The 22,470-nt window shown below is 36.9% G+C and overlaps 1 protein-coding gene across 3 annotated transcripts in view; it reads right to left on the bottom strand.

Annotated features, from left to right (window-relative positions):
- Positions 1-3,398: 3,398 nt before the first annotated feature.
- The window catches only part of TSG101 (tumor susceptibility 101), a 36,198-nt gene continuing 17,126 nt past the window's right edge, over positions 3,399-22,470 (bottom strand). The window contains exons 7-10 of one of the 3 annotated variants that reach the window (XM_087717060.1): positions 21,497-21,594; positions 9,277-9,479; positions 7,690-7,929; positions 3,399-3,853 (exon numbers count right to left, since the gene is read on the bottom strand). In XM_087717060.1, the coding sequence (XP_087573186.1) occupies positions 3,764-3,853; positions 7,690-7,929; positions 9,277-9,479; positions 21,497-21,594 (631 nt within the window). In that variant the 3' untranslated portion in view covers positions 3,399-3,763. Of the gene's footprint in view, positions 3,854-7,689; positions 7,930-9,276; positions 9,480-17,284; positions 18,142-21,496; positions 21,595-22,470 lie in introns of those variants that run through there. The other 2 variants (XM_087717047.1, XM_087717053.1) reach the window with 2 other exon arrangements.

Genomic DNA, 22,470 nt, shown 5'->3' with positions numbered 1-22,470 from the left:
GAAAAGGCTGATTCCTACATGCCAAAAAGATTTGTCTTCTCTTGAGACAGCCTATAGGATCCTCAGTAAGGACCTTCTTGCAGTCAAATGCATTTGTAATGGAAAAAACTCTAAAATGTTTAGGGCTTCAGAAGTAACATCAAAACCTTAATTATGTTCTGTAAGAAAATTTCAACCAATGCATTTTTTTAATTGCTAGGATTGGATACAAGCCACAGTTGTGAAGATAAACCACATTATGAGGGTCAACATGGGGTGTAACCATGGCATATCAGTTGCCTACTCTAGAAGGGCTGAGTAACAACCACCACCATCATCGTCTTTTAATGACCCCATAATCCCTTGCAGGGTGGAGTCTGGGCAACTGAATTGGGCGGAGTGTTCACTGGCCGGATGCCCTTCCTGTCGCCAATACAGTTATATTCAGCAGATAAAATCTCAATGTGTCCAGAGAGAGAAATATCTGCTTCTACCTAGGATCGAACTCACAGCCTCCTGATTGTGAGGTGAGAGCTCCATCTCTAGGTCACCGCATCACTCGCTGAGTAACAACCATGCCACAATTGAAAATCAAGGTGTATGTTGATGGCCTGCAGCCGTTTCATTTACACTGGAAGACTAGACAAATTCATCTTGTTCAACAGCACGTGCCCAAAAATAATCTTGTGTCACATTCTGGATATGGCTCAATTGGAAATTCTATTATAAAAGCACCTGCCTTGTGGCGAGATGGGTCGCAATTTTAAATTAATAATAAAACACTTAAAATGGTCTTATGTAGCTGTCCAAACGAAGTCATGGCTGATGGATATCAAATGCTCTTAAATCACAGAGCCATGCTGCCCTCCCAATGCAGTTTCATCGTGCTGAAGCATTAAATGATAATTGGATTATACAGTTATCAGCAGGAAGCTTCAGGAAAAAGTATAAACCCATTTAAAATTAAGTACTATAGTAAATAAGCGAAGCGTTCCTGGTTTCAGCAGAAAGGAACTCGAACCTTTGACAATATACTAAATCCATATTTGCTTGAAGCAGGGGAAAGAAAAAGGTTTAGTTATTTTTTAGGATTGGTTGAGAAATATTTTCCACTAGTTAAATTGACATTTTTATATATGTGGTCTCAACCAGAACACAATACTTACCTTACAATGGCACTCCTGGTATTTCTAAATATATGCAAGGATTCGTTTAAGATTCAACAGAATTTGCGTGCTGCTACAGTTCATATATTAGCATGATCTGAATAATACCTATGTAACAGGGACTAATAGGTGAAGAATTCCAAGCTAATCTTAAAAGAATATTATGAATAGCAAGCTGAGGATACAACCATCAATATTTGCAAATACAAAACAGACTATTTAGGCATGCACAGAATTTACACATCATCATAATGGCTTGTGTTTAAGCAGTTCTGCAAATCCCAATGCATTTACTGAGGAAACTTAATAAAACATTTCACATTTGATCCCTATTCCTATGTGATATTGTGGGAAGCTAAAATATTAAATTTAGTGATAAGTTGGGTTTTTTTGGTCTAAAACATGGTTTAAGTTTTGGAATCAGTCTGTTACAGGACATTATTTCAATCTATTATTAAAAACAAAAGCTATTTACCAGTAATTCATAGTTATTATATGCATTTAGCAGATAAAAGTGCTGGAATCAACTCATAGCTAGAGCCAGCTGAGGAGGACCTATGGAAATTATTGAGGTATGATCTTGCCTGGTTATCAGGAAAGTTTCAGCTGGTTGGTCCTGCAGAAGCTCCTTGCTGCTGCGAATTCTGCCACCTGTTTTTTATATTCATGTTGGATTTAAGCAGTAGTGAATGCTTTTTTTGCAGGATGGGGTGATTTGCCCTGTCTTGAAGCAGTAACAGCCCATCTTCTCCTCAAAAGGTAATTCTTGGATGTAAGAGAACTGGTTTAAGTTTCATCCAGCTGCAAACCTCCCATTTTGTTGAGGTAATTGTAGGTGCACAACTTCAAAGGACCCCTTTTGAAGTTCAATTAATGACAAGATACAGCATCCAAGATGGCATAGTGTGTGTTTAGGGATGACTTCTGGAGGATTCAGGAGGGGGGTAGTGGTCCTATTCTCTCCCCTCCCCCCCCGCCTGATTTATACAGTAAGTAGTCCTCACTTACTGACCACAATCGGGACTGGCAACCTCACTGTGACGCCCATCCCATCAAATCCAGTATGAGAGGTATGTTATATGTCTCATCCATGAAGGAACGTCATCTGACAAGACACAGGAAGAGAGCATTTTCCTACCCTGATGCCCATCCTTTGGATCATCTTTCCCCTAGAACTTAAAATAGCTCCAGCACTTCTGGCCTTTAGTAAAGGTCTGAAGACATGGCTGCATCATTATGCTGGGGTGTTGTAATATGGTTCCTTGTGTAGGTGTGTGTCCTCCATGGCCTAGTTCATATTAAGGCCTGCAGAGCCACGCTGAATCACACAGGAGACAACTGGCTCCGAGAAAGCCATAACATCCTGATAGTGAATAACATAACATTCTGAGATGTGCCCTACCAATGATGCCCAGGATTTGACCATATATAGAGAGAACTTTCCTGAAGCAGTAGATTAGAAATTGTACTTTTACAGGCTGTTTTTTATCACATCCTATTGCTCCTCCTGCCTTTGTTCAATCCCAATAAAAGGAGCTACCAGACCCCCAATCTGGGTCGCTCCATCCCAAGAAAATTTGTCTCCTGTCTTTTCTCAACATTGGCTTCATGGGCGAACAGCGGAAACTTCACACTGGGGGATCTGATAATAATGGGTTAGAGCCTGTTAAAGGACTACATTGTTAGTAAGTTGAATTGCACTCTCAGAAGTAGTATTTTCCACAGTCTTAATAATTTTTATTGTTTTAAAGATTTTTTAGTGTATGAATGTGGTTATTTTTTAATATGTGAGACTGGTGGCAAGACAAAAAAAGGAATTCTCCCTCTTATAAAATCAGTTCCAGTGGCTTTAGAGATCAAAGTTGAATATGGGATAATCAAAGTATATAGGATTCCTATGACATGAGTCATAGGGTTCACAGACTTCAATCATAGCTAATAGTGAATTAATCTATATATTTTCATTGGTTTATTGGTTATAGTTCTCCTTTAAAGTAATTCAAGGTAATCACCATCTTCGAATTTGTTATTAATTCATTAAATTAATGGCACATTTTAAGAGACATCCGAAAGAATTAATCTGATTAAAAAAAGAATAGGTGATTTAACAATGAGAAAACATACAGTATTTATGGTTCAATAGGGGAGAAGTGCTAGTGTTTTTTCAATGCTAAGAAGTGTCTATTAAACAAGCAAATAGATCGGATCATACAACAATTTTTAAATAATGTAAAAGACATTTTAGCCTTCAGCTATCTTCTAGGGTTTTATTACAAATTGATCTTAGAAGTACACAGATAACAATTTCAACTATATTCTGCAGATGTTAAATGAAAAGAAAGACATGCTCACTGCACAAATACCTATAGCACAAGGAAAAAAAGTTATGCAATGGATTTTATTTAGCCATCAGTCCATCAATGCAAAAGGTTTACAGAAAATTGAAAGTGCATTCATAAAAGCTAGTCCTTACCAAAAAGAAGAGAAAGAAAAATATATTATCCATTCAAAATATCTTACAATTGAATGATATAATAACTTATTTTTTCCACCTACATATTCAAAGGAAACTCAGAATATGACCATTTGGCCCCTATTACACTTTCTCATGCCATTGATTAGTAGAGATCACTGAGTCCTGCAGTCTTTCTTGCTTTCTGCATAAGTGCCCTCAGTTGGAACTGCTTGCGAGACAAGAGACGGACATGCTGAAAAGAAGTAAAACAGGTCGAGGATAAATCGTACAAGACTGATAAACATGATATACACGTATTTGAGATCATCAATTACCCCATTATTGAAATAAATATCCAGATTTTGATTTTGAAAAGAACTGGTCAAAATAAAATGTATTGTAAGAAAAATTGTTTGATTTTTAGTACCTTTCCTTCCCAAATGGATTTAAGTTTACTTCCAAGTATTTCCAGGAAGCTTAGCTTTCCACAATGTATATGGAGGTTTTTACTAAATATTATATATATATATATTTTATACATATTGATAAAGCCATAAAATCAACAGGAAGCTGCTCTAATTAGCAGAAATGGGACTATATTCTAAGGCACTATATGATGTAAATGTGGATCATTTCTTTTTTTTTAAACATATTTTTTATTTCCATTTTCATAACATACAATCACATGTATACTATACATCAGTGTTTTTCAACCACTGTGCCGCGGCACACTAGTGTGCCGTGACGTAGTGTGAGGTGTGCCGTGGGAAAAACACCCGCCGGCATTGCGTCCCAGCTGGCGGGCAGAGGCTGAGTCGGCCGGCCTCTCCCCAGCTACCTCGGCCGCGCCTGGTGGGGGGCAGGGAGGCGGCGCGCTCCAGGCCACCCCGCGCCCCAGCCGCATCCCCGGGGCCGCAGGAGCCGCCAGTTGGGAGGAGCATTGCGTCTCGTCGCCGGCCGCCTCCGGGATTGCTAAAAATAGCGGCGGGCGGAAGCACGGAGGGTCTCAGGCTCCGTTGGAGGGCGGCCCCTCTGCGCTGCGCTCGGGGCTGCTCTGGCGGCTGTCGGGCCCCATTGGCCCCTCAGCACTCTTGCCACGCGCGCCCCGCTCCCGCCCACTCCCCCCCACCAATGCGGGGCCCTGGTCCCGGCGCCCATTGGATTGCGCCCGGGGGCTTCCTCCTTGCGGGAAAGTGGCGGTGACTTTCTCTCGCTCGGTAACTCTGCCCCCCCCGCCGGAAGGAGGAGAGCTGGGGAAGCGGAGCGCGGGGTCACTGCCGCTCGTGGCCGCGGAAGCTCGCGCAGTGGCAGCTTCAGCCTCCTCCGTTCAGCCTTCTGGCCCAGCCAGAGAGGAGCCCCGAGGGCCAGGAGTCAGGGCCCGGTCGCTTCTCTGGCAGCCACTGGGAAGTCCCCTACAGGAACTCTGCGGGGCGAAATGCGGGGAGTCCCCCCCACAGGCCTGACTCTGCTGGCCTTCCGGCGCAGCCGAGGCTCGATGCGCTGCTGGCCGCGCAGGGACGAAGCAGGGACAGGGTTAACCTTCTGGGAGAAAAGCCACCTGGCTCCTTGCAATTCCTTCTCAAAGGCCTCTTTCCAGGCTCTCATCAGACCCAAAATATGATTCAGACAGGAAATGAGGAGTCGTTGGAAAAGTTGACTTGGTGATCTGGGTTGGAGTCCAGAGGAGAAACAGCAAGAAGGAATTAACTAGAAAATGGGCGGGGGGGGGGGGGAAACAGAGCTGTGGGGGACTAGTGCTCACAGAGCCCCCAACTCCCCCCTGAGGCTCTGCTGCCTTCGGTGAGAGATCTGGCCTTCAAGCGTTCCTTCCCTGCCCTTCTTTCTTAACAACCAACCTGCATTTCCTTTACAACGGCAGTTGGGACCGTCACTAAGCAGCACCTGCCTGTGACATTGCACTTCCTGACTACATCATGGATGCCTTGCAATTCTGGTCCCAAATGCCATTGTAAACCGAGCCCCTCCTGCCCTACTGGAGGCCAAGAGCTTGGGTGGAAGGGGATGCTGGGCAGGGGTCTGAGCTGGGCCTGCATACAGAGGCCAAGAGACCCTCCCAGCCAGCCCCTGCCCCCAGGCTGCACTTGCTCTCGCCAGTCGGGCCCAGAGACAGGCAGGGCCTACTCGGCCAGGGATGTAGCTGCAGCTTCTGCCGCTTTCTTTGAAAACAGAGATTGACAAGGAAGTTCCCCCTCTGAGACCATGGGAGTTAGGATTCCACCTCCACAGCCAGCCACAGGAAAGGCTCTTCAGGGGGTCCACTGAGAACCCAACCCCAGGGCTGCTTTCTTTTACGCACACCACACACACACACACACACACACACAAGCAGACAGTTCACCAGACCAAGAATCAGCCCCTGCTGCTGGACAAGAGCAGAGGTCAGCTGGGGCCGCATTAGCAAACGATGGCTGGACAGAGTCTTGCTTCCCAACCTTGGTTGACTGAAATAACACACACACATACACACACACACACACCACTGAGTTGGCCTTCCACTGTGGCCTGGCAGGGAGGCTCCTTACTTAGTGTTGACCAGGGTGCACCATTTTCTAATGGTGGTGTGCCTCGTGATTTTTTTCATGAAAAAAGTGTGCCTTTGCACAAAAAAGGTTGAAAAACACTGCTATACATAATTAGTATCATATAGTAATAAATAATGATTACATCAGTTCCTCTTGTCATCAACGCCCCCCCAAAATAAAAACCCATTATTAGCTCTTCTGCTCTCCATATACCTCTTTCTTCTACCTCTCTCCTACTTCCTATCTTCCCTCTATCATCCTTTCCTACTCTACTTCCCCTTCCTTTCTCCTTCTCCTCTCTCTACATTTAAATGTGGATCATTTCTATGCAGGTAGCCCTTGACTTATGACTACAATTGAGCCTAAATTTCTATTGCTGAGTGAGACAGTTATTAAGTAAGTTTTGACCCATTTTACGACCATTCTTGCTGCAGTTGTTAAATGAATTAATGCAGTTGTTAAGTTAGTACAAGGGTTATCAAATGAATCTGGCCTTCCCATTCACTTTGCTTGTCAGAAGGTCAGAAAAAGCGACCCCAGGACACCGCAACCATCATAAATATGAACCTGTTGCCAAACACCCAAATTTTGATCATGTGACCATGTGGATGATGCAGCAGTCATAAGTGTGAAAAGTGGTCATAACTCACTTTTTTCAGTGCTGCTGTAATTTCAAATGGTCATTAAATAATGTAAGGCGGTGACTACTTGAATAATAAAAATTAACATAATAATATAATAGTGTTTTCAAATACCAATTTGGGATGTATTAACTTAATGAAGCATGGATTATAATTGGTTATATTATCAAAGAATTCTGGAAACTGTAGTCCCAATTATAGAAAACATGATTGAGAGATGTATTATATAAAGGTATCTAAATCCATTATTTCCTTGTTTTTAATTGACTGTACTACCTCTGCTCATCAGCGATAATACACAAAGAACAGAAGATGCTTTTTTAAAATAAAGCATGGTGTTGCTGTGAAGTATATATGAGTGAACTGCAAAGAACTCTACTGATTTTGCTCTGGTGATTCCATTTTCTTCTCTCCCTAGATCTCACTGTTGAGAGAGCTTTATTTTATTCAACAAAAGTAAGTGGGAGAGGCCAACAACCAAGCCAGATTCATAAGATACCTCTCTGGAACTTCAGTATATACACATGGATTCCTTTGAAAAGTAGCAAGATAATAATCTGAATAACCAGGAGCAGAGAATTAATTACTGGCAGAATACTGGTGGAAAAAATCAATTGCAAAGTAAATTAGTTGAAAAAAACAAAGAGAAATGTGGGAAAGAGAAACTAAACAAAGAGATGAAATGCACAGCAACTTGAATCACAGCATATGCTTATACTGTATCTTTGTAGTTACCATGTGGATGGTGGGTCCACAATTGCTGCCTACATACTATATTAGATCAGGAAAAGAAAATTCTGCATTTGCATATCACATTTACTAAATAGCATTAAAGTTCAGAATTAAGGTGGACAAGTGGAAGGACCAGTATATTCGTGTATATTTGAATATTTCATTAAAACTACCTTGAGAAAGATGTCAAGGTCTATAACTCCACGTCTCAGTGCTTCCCCCAGATAAAAGATGGTATCTTCAATAGCATTTTCCTCTGCATACAAGTTCAGTATCTGTTTGTAAAGTGGTGCGGTAGGAACAATAACTTCATCTATGTCATTGTTTTCTGACTGACTTTCCATTTTTTCCAAGGCAGAACTTAACTCTTCATCTTTCTTTTTCAGGAGATCGATGTTTTTGTCAACTTCAGCCTGGACAGACAGACAGTAAAATGACTTTATATCCATTTAAAATTGACACTCTAAATTTCACTTTTCACCTTCACCTACTGACTATTGTACTTTTTTGTGGTTGTTGTTCCTTTGAGTGAGTCTTCACCCAGACAAGTCCCTGCAGTTTTTTTGGCAACATTTTGGGAACTGATTTGCCACTGACTTTTTCCCAAGGCCGAGACAGACTAACTAGCCCAAAGTCATTCCAGTTTCTAATCTGGTATCTTTAATCACCGGCTGTCAACACAATTAGTGATATAAAATAGCCCAAGGAAATTAAGAAGAGACTTAATAGGTTGGAATTAAATCCTGTATTTCCTACATTAACTATTTTCCTTTGGGATTCAGTAGTGATAACAGACCAGTAGCCACCTGCACATTGCCACTATTCTTAAAAATGGCTTAGAATGTTTTTTGCCTTGCTGCTGATAATTTTAACTATATATTACTTAATCTACCTTGAATCATTTATCATTAATTTACCAAAATTACTCTAGGTTCAAGTATAATATATAAATAAGAAAATGAATAATCAAGTAACTTTCCCAATGCCCTTGTAATTTTATAAGCCTTTATCATAAATTCTTTTATTCATCTTTTCCTTTAACTCACTAGATATTACTCTAGATCTCAAATACATTTGAGTATTTGACTATGTTTTTCCAACATTACAGTAGTCATTCTGAAATGCAACAGTCTATCATATATTTCTATAAATACATATTATTATAAAAATAATTTTCAATGCCCTTCTTAATAATTAAGTATGATTTAATTTCTGAAACTGCTTGTCATGACTTCATTTTGTGCTCAATCCATTGCTTAGGAATAGTGCGTTTTCCCCATTGGACCTGCCCATTTTGATGGTGTCACTGTTTCATTATAGATATGTGAACTCCACAAATAATTAAAAACTGCTCCTTCAGATTCAGAATAAATCACATGCATCTTATCAAGCAAAAATTATTTCAGCTTACCTTCTTATAAGAACACATGCTCAGGTGCTTCCTTCCAATATTTGACAGATTGTAAAATACATTTTTATGTATGTAAAAGTTCTCTATTTAATAAGACTACACAATATCCATTTAATCTAATTTCTACATCCTACAGTAGTTACATCTCTAAAATCTATAATTATGAATAAAAAGAAATGTACACACTCCACATTCACATATATATTTTTTTTTGCAATTTGTCTACCATTATGAAGACAAGTTTGACCACAGGTCATATGCTCTCACAGTAGAAGGAAGGGCGGCGGGGGGGGGGAGAGGTACTAATGCACAGCCAAAATTATTCAGGGAAGAGTATCCTCCTGCTTACCACCTCTTGGTCTAGACGAGTTACCATCTCTTCAAGCTTCTGATGACCCTTTTTCAGATCCTCTTCTGTGCGCTTCAAGGCATTGAGCTCTGCCTGGGCACGATCCATTTCTTCTTTCATTCGCCATCTCAATTTATCACTGACTGCTGATATAAGGGAAGCTCGAATAGTGTCTTCACTAATTGTGCCATCTCTGCTGGGACCTGCAGAATAAAAACCACAATCACAGAAGTGCTGCTATCCACTTCCTCAGACAGACCCTTGGGCGTGACCTCTGAATATTTTAAAGGGGAAAAAAACACAAAAGGAATACCACCTCGTACTAACTTGGAAAAGTCATACTTTAGAAGGGTATATCTGTGAACTTTCAATGCATTTAGGAATACAGATAGTCCTCGACTTACAACAGTTCATTTAGTGACCGTTCAAAGTTATAACGGCACTGAAAAAAGTGTTTTATGACCATTTTTTAAGTTACCACCTTTCCAGCATTCCCAGGATCATGTGATCAAAATTCAGATGCATGGCAACTGATTCATACTTGTGACCATTGCTGCATCCCAGAGCCATGTGATTCCCTTTTGCGACTTTCTGACAAGCAGTCAATGGGGAAGCCAGATTTACTTAACAACCAGGTTACTAGCTTATCAACTGCAGTGATTCACTTAACAACTGTGGCAAAAAATGTCGTAATATGGGGCAAAACTCACTTAGCAAATTTCTCACTTTTTAACAACATAAATTTTGGGCTTAATTGTGGTGGTAAGTTGAGGACCACCTGTAAATGGATCCCTGGCCAATTTAATATGGGTTTACTTATCTCATCATAGTTTATAACTGAGTTATAAAAATCTCAACCAGTTCTCTAGGAGCTTTCATCTAGTGCAAAAAAGATTAATTAAGCTTTCACATATTTATTAATTAAAAATAAAAATTTAAATAAAATAGCAGGCCTTTCTTAGGAATTCAAACTTCATAAGCATCTAGTGCACTTGAATTACTCCGATGTTGGTGGATACACCATAAGTAGAAATTTTTATTAGGAAAACTTAAGAAGTGTCTATCTCAGACTATTACTGATCATTATTGCTTGCTGTTACTTATTTTTAAAAAAGAATTGTAAGAGCGCTATATACTGAAAACAAAGAAACCCTACTTTATTTTTATACAAATGTTCTTTTCTTTCCATCCTAGTTGTAAAAAGCTACAGGGCAAATGTTATGATCATTTGACATGTGATGCCAGGTATTTGTCATGCACAAATGATTTTTCTTATTTTAATTCTTCTTCTCAAACATTCGGGCTAAAATGATTTTAAGTTACATGTATTACAACAGTATCCAAAATAGCAAGAATTAGGAACAGCCCTTTATGATAAAAATTGTATTTTACCTTAACACACCAACTCAAAGTGCCACAGGTTTCACATGTAGTCTGAGTTTGCCGCATCCATAAATGTTCTTAATATTAACATTCTTCTTCTAAATCACAGCCTTTTTTCAAAATCATGAGTCCTTTTTGTTTCTTTTAAGATTTCCATTGCTGAAGCAGCATCCAGATTATGAAAGGGATTCTGATATGTCCATTCCAGTAATACCAGTTATTAATACAAATCAATACAATACCAATATTTTTGAAGTGTCCACACAACAAATAAAAATAGTGAATGACTGAAAATGTCTATTCTTCCCACAACTTCCATTCTTTCTTGTCAACTTCATTTATTCGGATTTGATCTTCAGATGAAATTGACTTTCAGGGTCACAGATTCTGATCCAAATTTCTTCATTATGAACTTCATATGATGCTGAAGAAGGTGCGATAATTCCTTTTAAAATTTTCTTTCTTCTGGCTTTCACTTTTATAAACTCAGGTTTTAATGATGTGTAACAAAAATGAATATAAAATCTTCAGATTCAGAATCTAATGAAGGATAGTTGAACAGTACAGTTTCTATTTTCTTTTCAACATATTTAAAGTTCATTTATGAATTTCAGCATATATCAAAGTATCTTATTCTTTTTCATACTTTCATTTTGAGTCTTAGGAACAAGTTTAATCGAGGTTCTGAATGTCTATCATGCTGATCACTGTTTCCTAAAATCTCTCTTCTCTTGAAAATAAGCAAGCCTGCCATATGCAAAGAACTCTGAAAATTGGTATCAAACTAAGAAATCTTTCTGCATAACAAATGTTACATAAATTAAACATTTTTAGAACTCTAGACATTTTCCACTAATAAATACAATTTTTCTTAAATGCCAATATTATATGGTGTATTAAAATACAATTTACGGACTATGTTGGATAGAGTGTTCAGTTTGCCAAGAAACATACTGAAAATCTCTTAAAGTTAATATCATCATGAAAAAACTCATCATTTTTACATTACTTGATATTAACGGTTTTACTGTAATTCTTTAAAGGACATGCATATTTTGAAGAATGAAATGAAATGGAGAAACTGAGGTTGATAATGCTGCTAGATGCATTCTGTTTGTATGGGCAAATAAAAGCTCCAAACTGGTTCTAATCATTTCTTTAAAGCTCCCAAGCAAAAGACTAACAAATGGCAAACAAAGAAAACATATTTTTTTAAAAAGAATAAAGGGCAACTATGTATGTTTTTCAACAAGCCACTTTTACACACACGGAAGTGCTCTTGGTGTTTCAGTGTTAATGTGCTTAGGTGACAAAAAATAAAATTCAATTAGAATAGAAAAGGAAAGAACGATGTAATATAGAATTTATCTTATTTTTAAAAGGGTACCATGATTTACAACAACACAGTGAATGCAAAATTGTATGTAATAGTCTCATTTCAAATTCACCTACCTTTTGCCTTAGATAATCTGGACTCATTTTTGCTAACTAACAAAGTCCATTTTTCTTGAAAGGCATAATCTTTTGTGAACTGCAGTTCACAATTCAGATGCAAAGTGGCTAGACTAATGTAGGATTTAAACTGGGGTAAGGTGTAGGGAAAAGGAGGGGAAGGATGCAGGTTTCATAGAAGACAGACTATAATTTTAGTATCATGTTAAAAACCCATTGTGTTTTTTAAAACCTTCTGGAATTGCCTGAAACATTTTGATGTACCCCAGCTCAACAATTACTTGTTTGATGTGGCTGTTAAATTCACACTTTTCCAAAACAGGCCCTCTGAAGTCTCCTATGGAGAGCCTATTGTGCCAACATAAACTTGCATGTCAGAATTTTCCCTCTCAGAGTTTCCTCTTGCCCATCCTTGGCAGTGCAAAGGGCGGTGAAGAAACAATTCTAATCAAAGAATGTGAGTCTTTTAGCTAAGATAGTTACCACCTAAAACTACAGTATACTATACAATCTCTATACTGATAAGACAAACACAAATTGGATTTCTTATTCACAAGTGCATATTTATGAAGACCTTGCATACAACTCAAATTTAAGGCCAGAAAAAATAACAATTACCATATGTATAACTGTTTGTGTGTGTAAAGTAATTTATGTGTCTAAAATAGTACAAAGAACCAAGGAAAATTATATATTCCAAACAAGAAAAATATATTAGTTTACTCCTTTAAGAATATGAGTCTTAGCATTTTCTCCTTCCTTCTTCCATAATTAGCCACACACTAAGAAGCTAGGTGGCATGCAGCCATTTATTACAAGGAATACTTGAAACATTTAACCTTTACCATATGGAATCTGATTTCAGAAGTGACCTTAAGGTACTGTGACCTTACAGTATATAGACTACCAATTAAGCCCAAAAGAAAAGAAGCCCCCAGCACTGAACTTGGCTGCTCAATAAACTGACATTTAATATCACTCATAAGACATTTTTTCTTAAAATATTAACACTGCTCAATTATTTTCTTAATTTAATCTAAATAGATTTAATCTAAATAGATTGAATTGCTACCTGTGGCATAAATTTTATGTAAGAGAGTGAAATTCATTTAAAGTTATAAATCAAGACGGGAATCGCTGAACAGGTGATTTGCTGACTTCCAAAGGATACTATGTGCTAAGTTTTTCTTTAATTCAAGTTCAGAATGAAATAGTCTTGAGATTATCTTGGTACAATAAAGTCACTTTTCTAATATAAAAAATAGAACACTGACAACAAACCATCACCATTGATTCCTTCATTAATTTGTTCTGGCCTGAAATGTCCCTTGGTCCTTGAGAAAGGGAGAACAGCTATAAATCCAAAATAATAGCCACTGTCATATGCAGCATTTTCAGTCTACAAAACTGATCTGTGGAAACCACCTAGAGCGTTATGGTGAGTAAAGTTTTTGTTTGCTTGTTTGCTAAAAAAAGAGGAACAATTATATTTCTTTTAATGGGAATTATTTTCTGGAAAAATAAAACAATAAAACAGAAGTCTTTTGACTTCTGCATCATCTTCTCCTAACCTGCCCAGAAGAGCTCAAGTATTTATAAAACTCATCTCTTACAGAGAACATTATTTGGGAGATATAAAATATTTACTGGTTTTAGCTAATAAGATGATCCTGAACTGAAGACTAAACAACATCTTGCATGGCACATCTGCCAAAACCACTTAGCAAATGGAAGATCATCTTGCATTTTAAAAGGAAACTATTTGTGGAATATAAGTATTTATTTTGTGTAAATACACATCATTTATCCCAGAATGCCACCAAGACCATTCTTCACTCTCTTTCAAATAAAAGCTTAAAAGGACTTCATAAACAACACAAAACATTTCAAATCCAATCTGTTTCAAGTTCAAAATGACCTATTTCAAGCAGGAAAAAGTGGTTTTTATTAATAAGTTTTCACATGGGCTGAACCAAAAGCTCTACAAATGATCTCATTACAGATGAGATTTAGGAACACAGAGAAACAGTGATAAGCCCAGCCACTTGTCCATCTATCCCAGCATTGGCCAGGCTGCCTGGAAGAGGCTCTTGGAAGTATCAGGCTGTAGTCTGACTCTACTACCTGCTATATTTAACTAGAAATGCCGGAAACCGAATCTGAGATGTTATGAATGCACAACGTCTCTTCCTTTCATCCCATCACCAACATAGCTCCTTCCAATTATGAATTATAAGTCATCCAATGAAAGAAAACATTAGCAGTGTAGAATATCAAAGTACTTGTCCTGTGAGGTTGATACCTGGACAACATATAACAATTACATTTCCCTTTAGGGAAGGACACTGACATCTTTAAAAATTAATACTAGTACCAACCAGTAGTGTGATGTGGAACTAAAATATTTGTGTTTGTGTTACAGAGTTCTGGGAAACTATGGTCACCCAGAGAATCCTATGAAACCTATTACTAGGTTCATGCTGCTGTAGGTAATTATCTGCCAAATGTATTATCAAAATCTGAGATATACAGAACACCATGTTGGTTGTGGACAGACAAACTATTCCCTAATATTTAAATGCAACAGTAGGTCTTTTATTGATGGTAGTATTGCTTATTCACAAAGAGAGAATCAATGTGTAGTTGTTTTAATGATTTTATACATATTAACCAAATGTAAATATATATATTCAGTATTTGTGACTGAAAGACTATTTCTAATATTTTTAATAAATTATTCTCCAAAGAATAATAATTTACTGTATTCATAAACAGGTCAACCCCCATCTCTTCTTATTTATAGAGCCCAGTGCCCCTCTGGCACAAAACCAGTTTGGGAAATATGTATCCCAAGACTAGAGCACAGGGATGAATATCTGGAGAGGAAAAATTAGGAGACTACCATGTGCAAATGGAAGGCATTTTCAAGTCCTGGTAAAAACAAGCTTGAATCAAAGCCATTATGTTTAGCCATAAATAATGGCCATTAAATACTGGCACCAATATTTGCTTTCAGCTTTTGAAATACCACATGGTTGCTTTATTTTCAGGGTAGCCAATATAATTGAAAATGCAACCATTTCCAGTATATCTGATATTAGACTAAGTGCCGTGTCAGCACATGATTGTTAATGGCTCCAAAAACAGGATTTGGAGAAAAATAAATTGCAGGATATTATTAGATGCCCATTAATACCATACAGTACAAGAAAACAAAGGCTAATGTTTTATTATTTTTAAAACAGAACCCACCAAATTATAGAAATCAGATGATTCAAACAGATGTCCAATGTCAATAGTTTATGAAAGATAAATCCTGACAAAATACTGGAGCTTAAAGGCTCTTTTACAAGCAAATATACAAAAGGCAATCTGTAAACTGCTGTTTCCAACAGTTGTGCTGTTAAACCCTCACTGGAAAAAACTGAAGCATGCCATACACATTTGAACAGTGTCCTATTTGCTCTCACAGATAGTATAATTCTCCTCATCTGGCTGGAAACTTCAGAGATTCTTAAGCTAAATTACAAAAAATAAATCTGCTCAAGTGTTTCACTCTATGAAGTTAATATTTAAAAGATGCCGTCTCCACACCTTGGTCTTCTACATTCCATTCCACTTGTCTTACTTTCAGTCATTCAGTTCATTATTGAATGAAGCTTTCAAAGTCCCTCTTTTAGAGGCTGAGCAGACTTGGTAGTCTTTTGAGTAAGGAACTCATTTCAGAAATGACAGAAAATCGACATAAATGATTAATATTGATTTCCCTCTTGCTTGTTAAGAAAATTAAAGTCACAATACCACATAAATGCAGTGTAAGTTGAATTCAATATTGAAACACAAAATGAGTCTTGTTTTGATTCGTTTGCAAAATTGTTTCCTCCTTAATAAACAAATTGTTACTGCACAGTAGGTTAGGGAGGGTTTTGTGGGGGAGGGGCTGTGTGTGAAAATATACACGTCTCTGTATTGTAAATTTTCCTTACTTGCTTCTAAAATTGTACTTCCCTTGAACAATCCTTCAAAGCAAATTCTGGTTCAAATCAATGATGCCAAACCATGAACTGCCATTGTTCTCTTATAGCGCTACTGTCAAACAGTTCAACAATACCTTTGGGATAAGCAGACCATCTCTACCTTTACGCATTTGGAATCAAAGAAAGATTTTCTTCAAGCACAGCAAACAAAAACTCTAAAGTGCTTTGATATCCCAGGGGGAATATTGACAGGAAAATAATTACAATTTCATTTTAATTATCACAAGCAATCTATTCACTCAAAGTTAACAAACAATATTTTTGTAGACCCTCTCATTTAAAATAGCATTTTACAAGTATCATAACTGCTCTAAGAAGCATATGATACTATTTTGCATGCATTAGAAAAATGAATCATTGAAACCTTTCTTACAGCAAGTCTAAGAGCTCTCATATCTAGAACAATTGCTAGAAGGAGAAGCAATTCTTTAGTCCCCATTTTTTAAACCAATTTTCCATTATGCCAAAAATAGGGAGATATGGTTCAATGCATATTATTAAGAGTTCAGTAAATGAAACAACTTTATACCACAGTTCAATACTAACAGATATTGTGATCTGGATCAAAGCTGGTACAAAAGGCAGAAAGGTGGAGAAGAATGTGGGGGACTAAAATGGTATTCCTAGCTTAATAAATTATGTGTATTAAATTGGGAATACTACATTTAAAACAGCCACTAATTGCTGCCTATAAGACATGCAATTGTGAAATAGAATTGCTTAAATTTTTAGCTAGTAAAAGTATTTTCAAAAACCAATGTGTCAGAAACTAGATCTTCATTTGATCTTCCCATTATATTTATATAATTTTCCACTTTTTGAAAAGCAGAACAAATGTTCTAAGGTGCAATGCTGAATCAGTAATAGTGGGCTATATCCAACATACATTAGCTGACTTCCATTTGCGTAATGGGATTTTCCTTCCTTTTCCCTCCTTGTGCATGATCCTCAAAGCATACACAAAAGAGTTTGTCAAACTTCTACAGGAGAACTGGAATAACTCCTAACCCCAATATGTTAACACTTAATAATTAGTTCCATCTGACTCACATGAAACAGCTTTGTAAACTGTTACTTATACTGTAGATTGATATAATCATGCTATATTCACTTTGGGGAGATGGGATCAATTGTTTGGCAGTCTCATTCAACATACATGAGAAGTGAATTAAAGTAAATGAAAAAATAAACTGTATTTTCAAAAAAATAGTTAAACACATTAACAAAAAAATTCTTTGCAGATTATAGGGCAATGTCACAGATAACTGCCTTAGTAATCCGTACCCAGCTAAATCATAGGCTGTCTGTTATCTATAAATTCATGTTACCATGCTTTTCAGAACTTTCTCTATTTGTAAAAAGTCTCCACAGTTGTTAATACATAACGGGTATCATTTTTCTTCCATTTAAAAGCAAACCAAAGTTTCTAAAGCACTTTGTAAATCCAGGTTGAAGATATCTGTGCCACTCTCAGATAAGAGCACACCATCTAGGTGGAACAATCCAGGAGATTCTGGTACAAGTAAATCATGTTGGATCACAGTCCCTCCAATATATTGTATAAAATAGCCCATTTCTTCATTGAGTATTCTTCTGCTTCTCTCCATCACTTTATGGGGTATCTCTTGATTCCATACTTTCCGGGGAATGATATTAGACCAGACTAGAAAGGTATTCTTGAATATTTGCTTAAGAAGTCCAAAATCTTTCTTCATTCGGTTTATGACATCCAAATTACTGGCTGTCCCCAAGTCATTGCCTCCTAGATGGATCACCAATATATCAGGATCTGTTAGCCTCCGTCGGGTATGCAACAGGATGGGAACTAATTGATCCCACACCATTCCACTCTTTCCTAGCCAATGTAATTTGGCATCCTCCAGTCGAATTCCCAATTGTGGACCAAAGCTTCTTTCAAGTGCCCGTTTTTCTGCCCAGAAAACATAAGAATGACCACAAATCCATACCTGTTTCTGCTTTCTTCTGCCATCTGCTATTAAGAGAACAAACATACATTAATCCTTCATCAACTTTGTGGTCAAAGCCCTTTCTGAAAACTCTACCCAGAATAGTTTTCTGTATTGCTCCATGTAAAAACAATCAAAATGTTAGACATAAACACACAAAAACTTTCCATATTGCCAATCTGATTTGAACACTACTTCAAACAACTGTTAATATGTTGGTGTATGCAGTTTACAGAGAAATGATTGCATCTAAGTTATATAATAACAAAAAGAAAACCATACTCCCCCCCCCCCATTCCCTCTATCTATTGACATTTTCCAGAGCAACTCGGAGCTATCTTTGCCAAGTGAAGACTCAAGTACACATTTAGCTCTTCTTGAAAGAGCAGTTAACATTGTTAGCTTTCAATATTCAGTGACCAATTATTGATAGACTGAACCTAGACATAATCCCCACCAAGACAATTTAAGAGATTAAGAGATAAGAACAAAATATAGTTACATAGGCCAAAAAAAACACAAAGTAATTGAATGCCAGAGTTAATTGAGATCATCAAGCATGGCAGATAGTGGTTGAGAAAGCAGTGCAGATACAATACTTTTTTATTATATCTCTTATAGTTATGTATCTACGAAGCCATAGTACAACTTTTTGAAGGAGCATCAATATTGTTTTGCTGAATTACATGCAAATGCTTAGGTTCCTCTTCAAAACAATAAAAAGGTATGACAAGAGTACAGATTGACGATTATGATTTTGAGTCTCCCAAGACTTCTCTTCCTACTTCTCTACCTGACACTCTGGTGTCTGCATTTTGCTAGGCTTCTTGTCGAGAATATTCAGTGAATGTGCTGAAGTCACCCAGTAAGAAACAGCACAGTATTTCCAGATTCGGGAACACCTGTCCCCACTAATATCAAATTCCATTCATGGAACAGGATACATTCTTGATTTGGCATTCAGTTCAAAAAGAGTTGGTAATACGAGGTTCAAAGAGTCTGTATGAAATGTTCATAGAAGATTATGAATCTCTGCAGGTATGATAGCTTAAAAGTGTCTTTTCCAGGCAGTTAATAGATCTGAATGACTGTGTAAATTCATTTTTTTTTCCTGAGCTTGAGCTGAGCTTCCTGAGTTTTTGACAATACTGTAAAAAAAAAAAGTCCTGCTTCATCTGTAGACTACAAAATAATCCCAGGCAATGGACACTGTTGATTCAAAGTATACTTCCGTCTCTTACTGACATCTGATTAAGTAGGCGGATACAAATGATGAAACAGGAGGAATGACAGTTTGAACACCAATAAAGAAATCTCAGGAACCTTAGGTTGAGCAGGTACTAGCATCTCTTTGCATTCTGTAAAGTGAAGGTAGCAAAAGGAACCATATTTTGCATTCTTATTGCGTCAGATCCAAATACAGGTAGTCCTCGACTTATGATCACAATTGAGCCCAAAATGTCTGTTGCTATGTGAAACATATGTTAAGTGAATTTTGTCCCATTTTATGACATTTCTTGCCACAGTTGTTAAATGATTCACTGCAGTTGTTAAATTCTGACTCTGCTTGTCAGAAGCTCGCAAAAAGAGATCACATGATCCCAGCATACTGGAACAGTCATAAATACAAGTCAGTTGCCAGGCATCCAAATTTTGATCAGGTGACTATGGAGATGCTGAAATGGTTGTAAGTGTGAAAAACGGTCCTAACTCATTTTTTCAGTGCCTTTGTAACTGAATGGTCACTAAACAAATTGTTGTAAGTTGAGGACTACCTGTAAGTTGTTGCTGTTTTTCCATCCTGAATAGCATCTTCTTCTTTAGTATGTGGAGAGGAATAGTAGACAATGAACAATGCAGCAGCAGATAAAGTTGACTATTCATTGTAAATCTTGAAGATATGAAGGTTTTGATGATTTTGTTGTCCCCTTTAGAATTTCCACTGTTAATTAAAGTAGCCAAAGTTCATGCTTAAACACAATGACCATCTTCTGTCTTCAAAGAGGCACTTACGAGATATTTTTTTAAAGTATAAAAAATCCTAAATCCAAAAGATTTGTATAATTACAAACCAGTATCCACTATACTATACTAAAGTCTTTGAGAAAGTCCTTTTTTTTAAGACACGTTCAGAACGCAGGAGGGGGACTTCTTCCATGATGTTCCCAAGTTATGGAATAAATTGTCTTGGGCGCCAAATTTAGTTCCGTCTATCTTAGCTTAAGATTTACTCTTTTTTTGAAAATTTTATAATTATATTATTAGGCACTTAATTAAATCTTAATTATTTTCTGGTTTTCTACATTAGCTGCCTTGGTAATCTTGGATGACTAGGAAAAGGGGATACATTCTGGCTTTTCAACAAAATATTATTACAAGAGAGTCAACATGTCTGCTTTCTGGACTAAATGATGCTGTGCCTTCTAAACAAATTTTTGAGTTTCAAGATTTATGTTTACTTCTTGGGAAGGCAAAGTTCCAATCAAATGAATAGCCAAGGTGTGGTCATAGCTTCCAAATTTCTAGGACTTATTACAAATGGATTTAATTGTAAATGCACCATTTAGTCCAAAACAGTAAGGAATTTAGCGATGTATGGAATAAAAAACAGCTGCTGATCTGAATTTTTATCTGACAGAAAGTAAAATTTACATACAATAGTCATACATCTATTGAGTATCTACCCATGAAATTGGATATTCATGCTACTTCTAACATGATGTACCTGCTCAATAATACATAAATAGAAAAGAAATCTGGAGGCCTGAAAATGCATTGAAGAACATATTGAAGATACCTCAAGCCTATTCAAACAAATTTTCAGCAACATTGACTGTTAAGGTTTCCTATGTTTATCTGTAATTATATTCTTTACTATACTATATTTAGCTGCAGCATCACTATTTGCATTGTAGTGATTACACTGACGGTATTCCTATGCATTTGTTAGCATGTTAAAACTTCTCCTGAAATCTAAATGTCAAAACTAAGATTAGCTGCCCAGAATAAGATTAGAGAATAAAACAATTACGTAATTTTGTTCTATTTGCTTTTTGGCTTTAATTCATTTTCAACTTGCTAAGATGACAGTTTCAAACACATACAAATTTTTATCACATACAGCAATCAATTAAAAATAAAACACTCCTCATGAATGAAACAGCAGAAATCATTCCTTCTTTTTGTAAATCAAATATTGGAAGAAAAACAATATATGTAATATAAGAATTAGTTTAAAAAGATCAAATACTGCTTTTATCATAGGTTTCTTTTGTTGCTATAACCAACAATAATTTTTGTAAATGTAAATATTTTGGTTTGTACATTTGCAGATGCAAATCTCGCTTTCCACCTTGAAATGGTTCTTTTGAAATTACTCACCCACAGTGGTTACGGGAGGTTGAGAAGGATAATGTGGTGTGCTGGTTGTTGCTGGAAATGGCCCACTAGGTGCAGTATAAGGGTAGCCTGGATAACCACTTGACCAGGAAATGAAAGAGAAAACAAAATAGGATTATTGAAGCTTAATGGATTCAGCTATAATCAGATTACCATTCAATCTAGTGATAAATTCATTGATGCTTATATGTTTGAACACTACTTCATATTATTTTTATACATGAATATTATATTTTTAAACTCATGTTCAAAATATTTGAAGGAAAGACACCGCATCCAGCTATTCAAGGCTTAGTCTCTTGTTAACTGTTTTCATTCTGCTCTGTTACTTTCATGAAAAGAAAACTGTAATCTTTTAAATCATAACATGGACACCAAGCAGATTCCTATATCTCCTGGAAGATAAAATGGTATTTTTGCATTCTGTATTTCGCATACAGATGATCAAAATGAATTACAACTTTTTAACCAAAAAGTACACAGAAGAATGCTACGGGAGGACAAAAAAAACCCCAATAAACTGAGTATGTTGCAGGATTTATATTAAGACCATAAGTACTGAAAACATCCCTAGTAATTCACCTAATTGTGTAGCCATCAATTAATAATTAAAATTAAAGAATATTCAAATGAATACAAATAATGCAGCCCTTAGCTTCCTTAAAAATACTTTAAATTTGCCGAGTTGTAGTTCTTGGATGTTGCTGAATTAGAAGGCTGAGCAATGTAATCCAGCATGATCAGTGGTGAAAATGTTCTAGTTTTACCACAAAGCCACAAATTTGAGATCTCCTATATACATTTCAGAAATTCATAAGGAAAGGAACAGCCTTGCATTTCCCAGTACTGTTGTCCACTGCTGACTCTATCCCTAGACCTACATGTGAGAACTGCTCACATATGGGAATCTCATTTGCCTTCTTGTTGTGTACATTTGCATATGCATTTGCATGTTA

The sequence above is a fragment of the Thamnophis sirtalis genome, unplaced genomic scaffold (genome assembly GCF_051295495.1).
Source record: "Thamnophis sirtalis isolate CommonGarterSnake01/CBP01778 unplaced genomic scaffold, rThaSir2_p1.2 scaffold_1, whole genome shotgun sequence".
In the NCBI taxonomy this organism is placed as follows: domain Eukaryota; kingdom Metazoa; phylum Chordata; class Lepidosauria; order Squamata; family Natricidae; genus Thamnophis; species Thamnophis sirtalis.
This window is presented reverse-complemented; position numbering and strand designations above follow the sequence as displayed.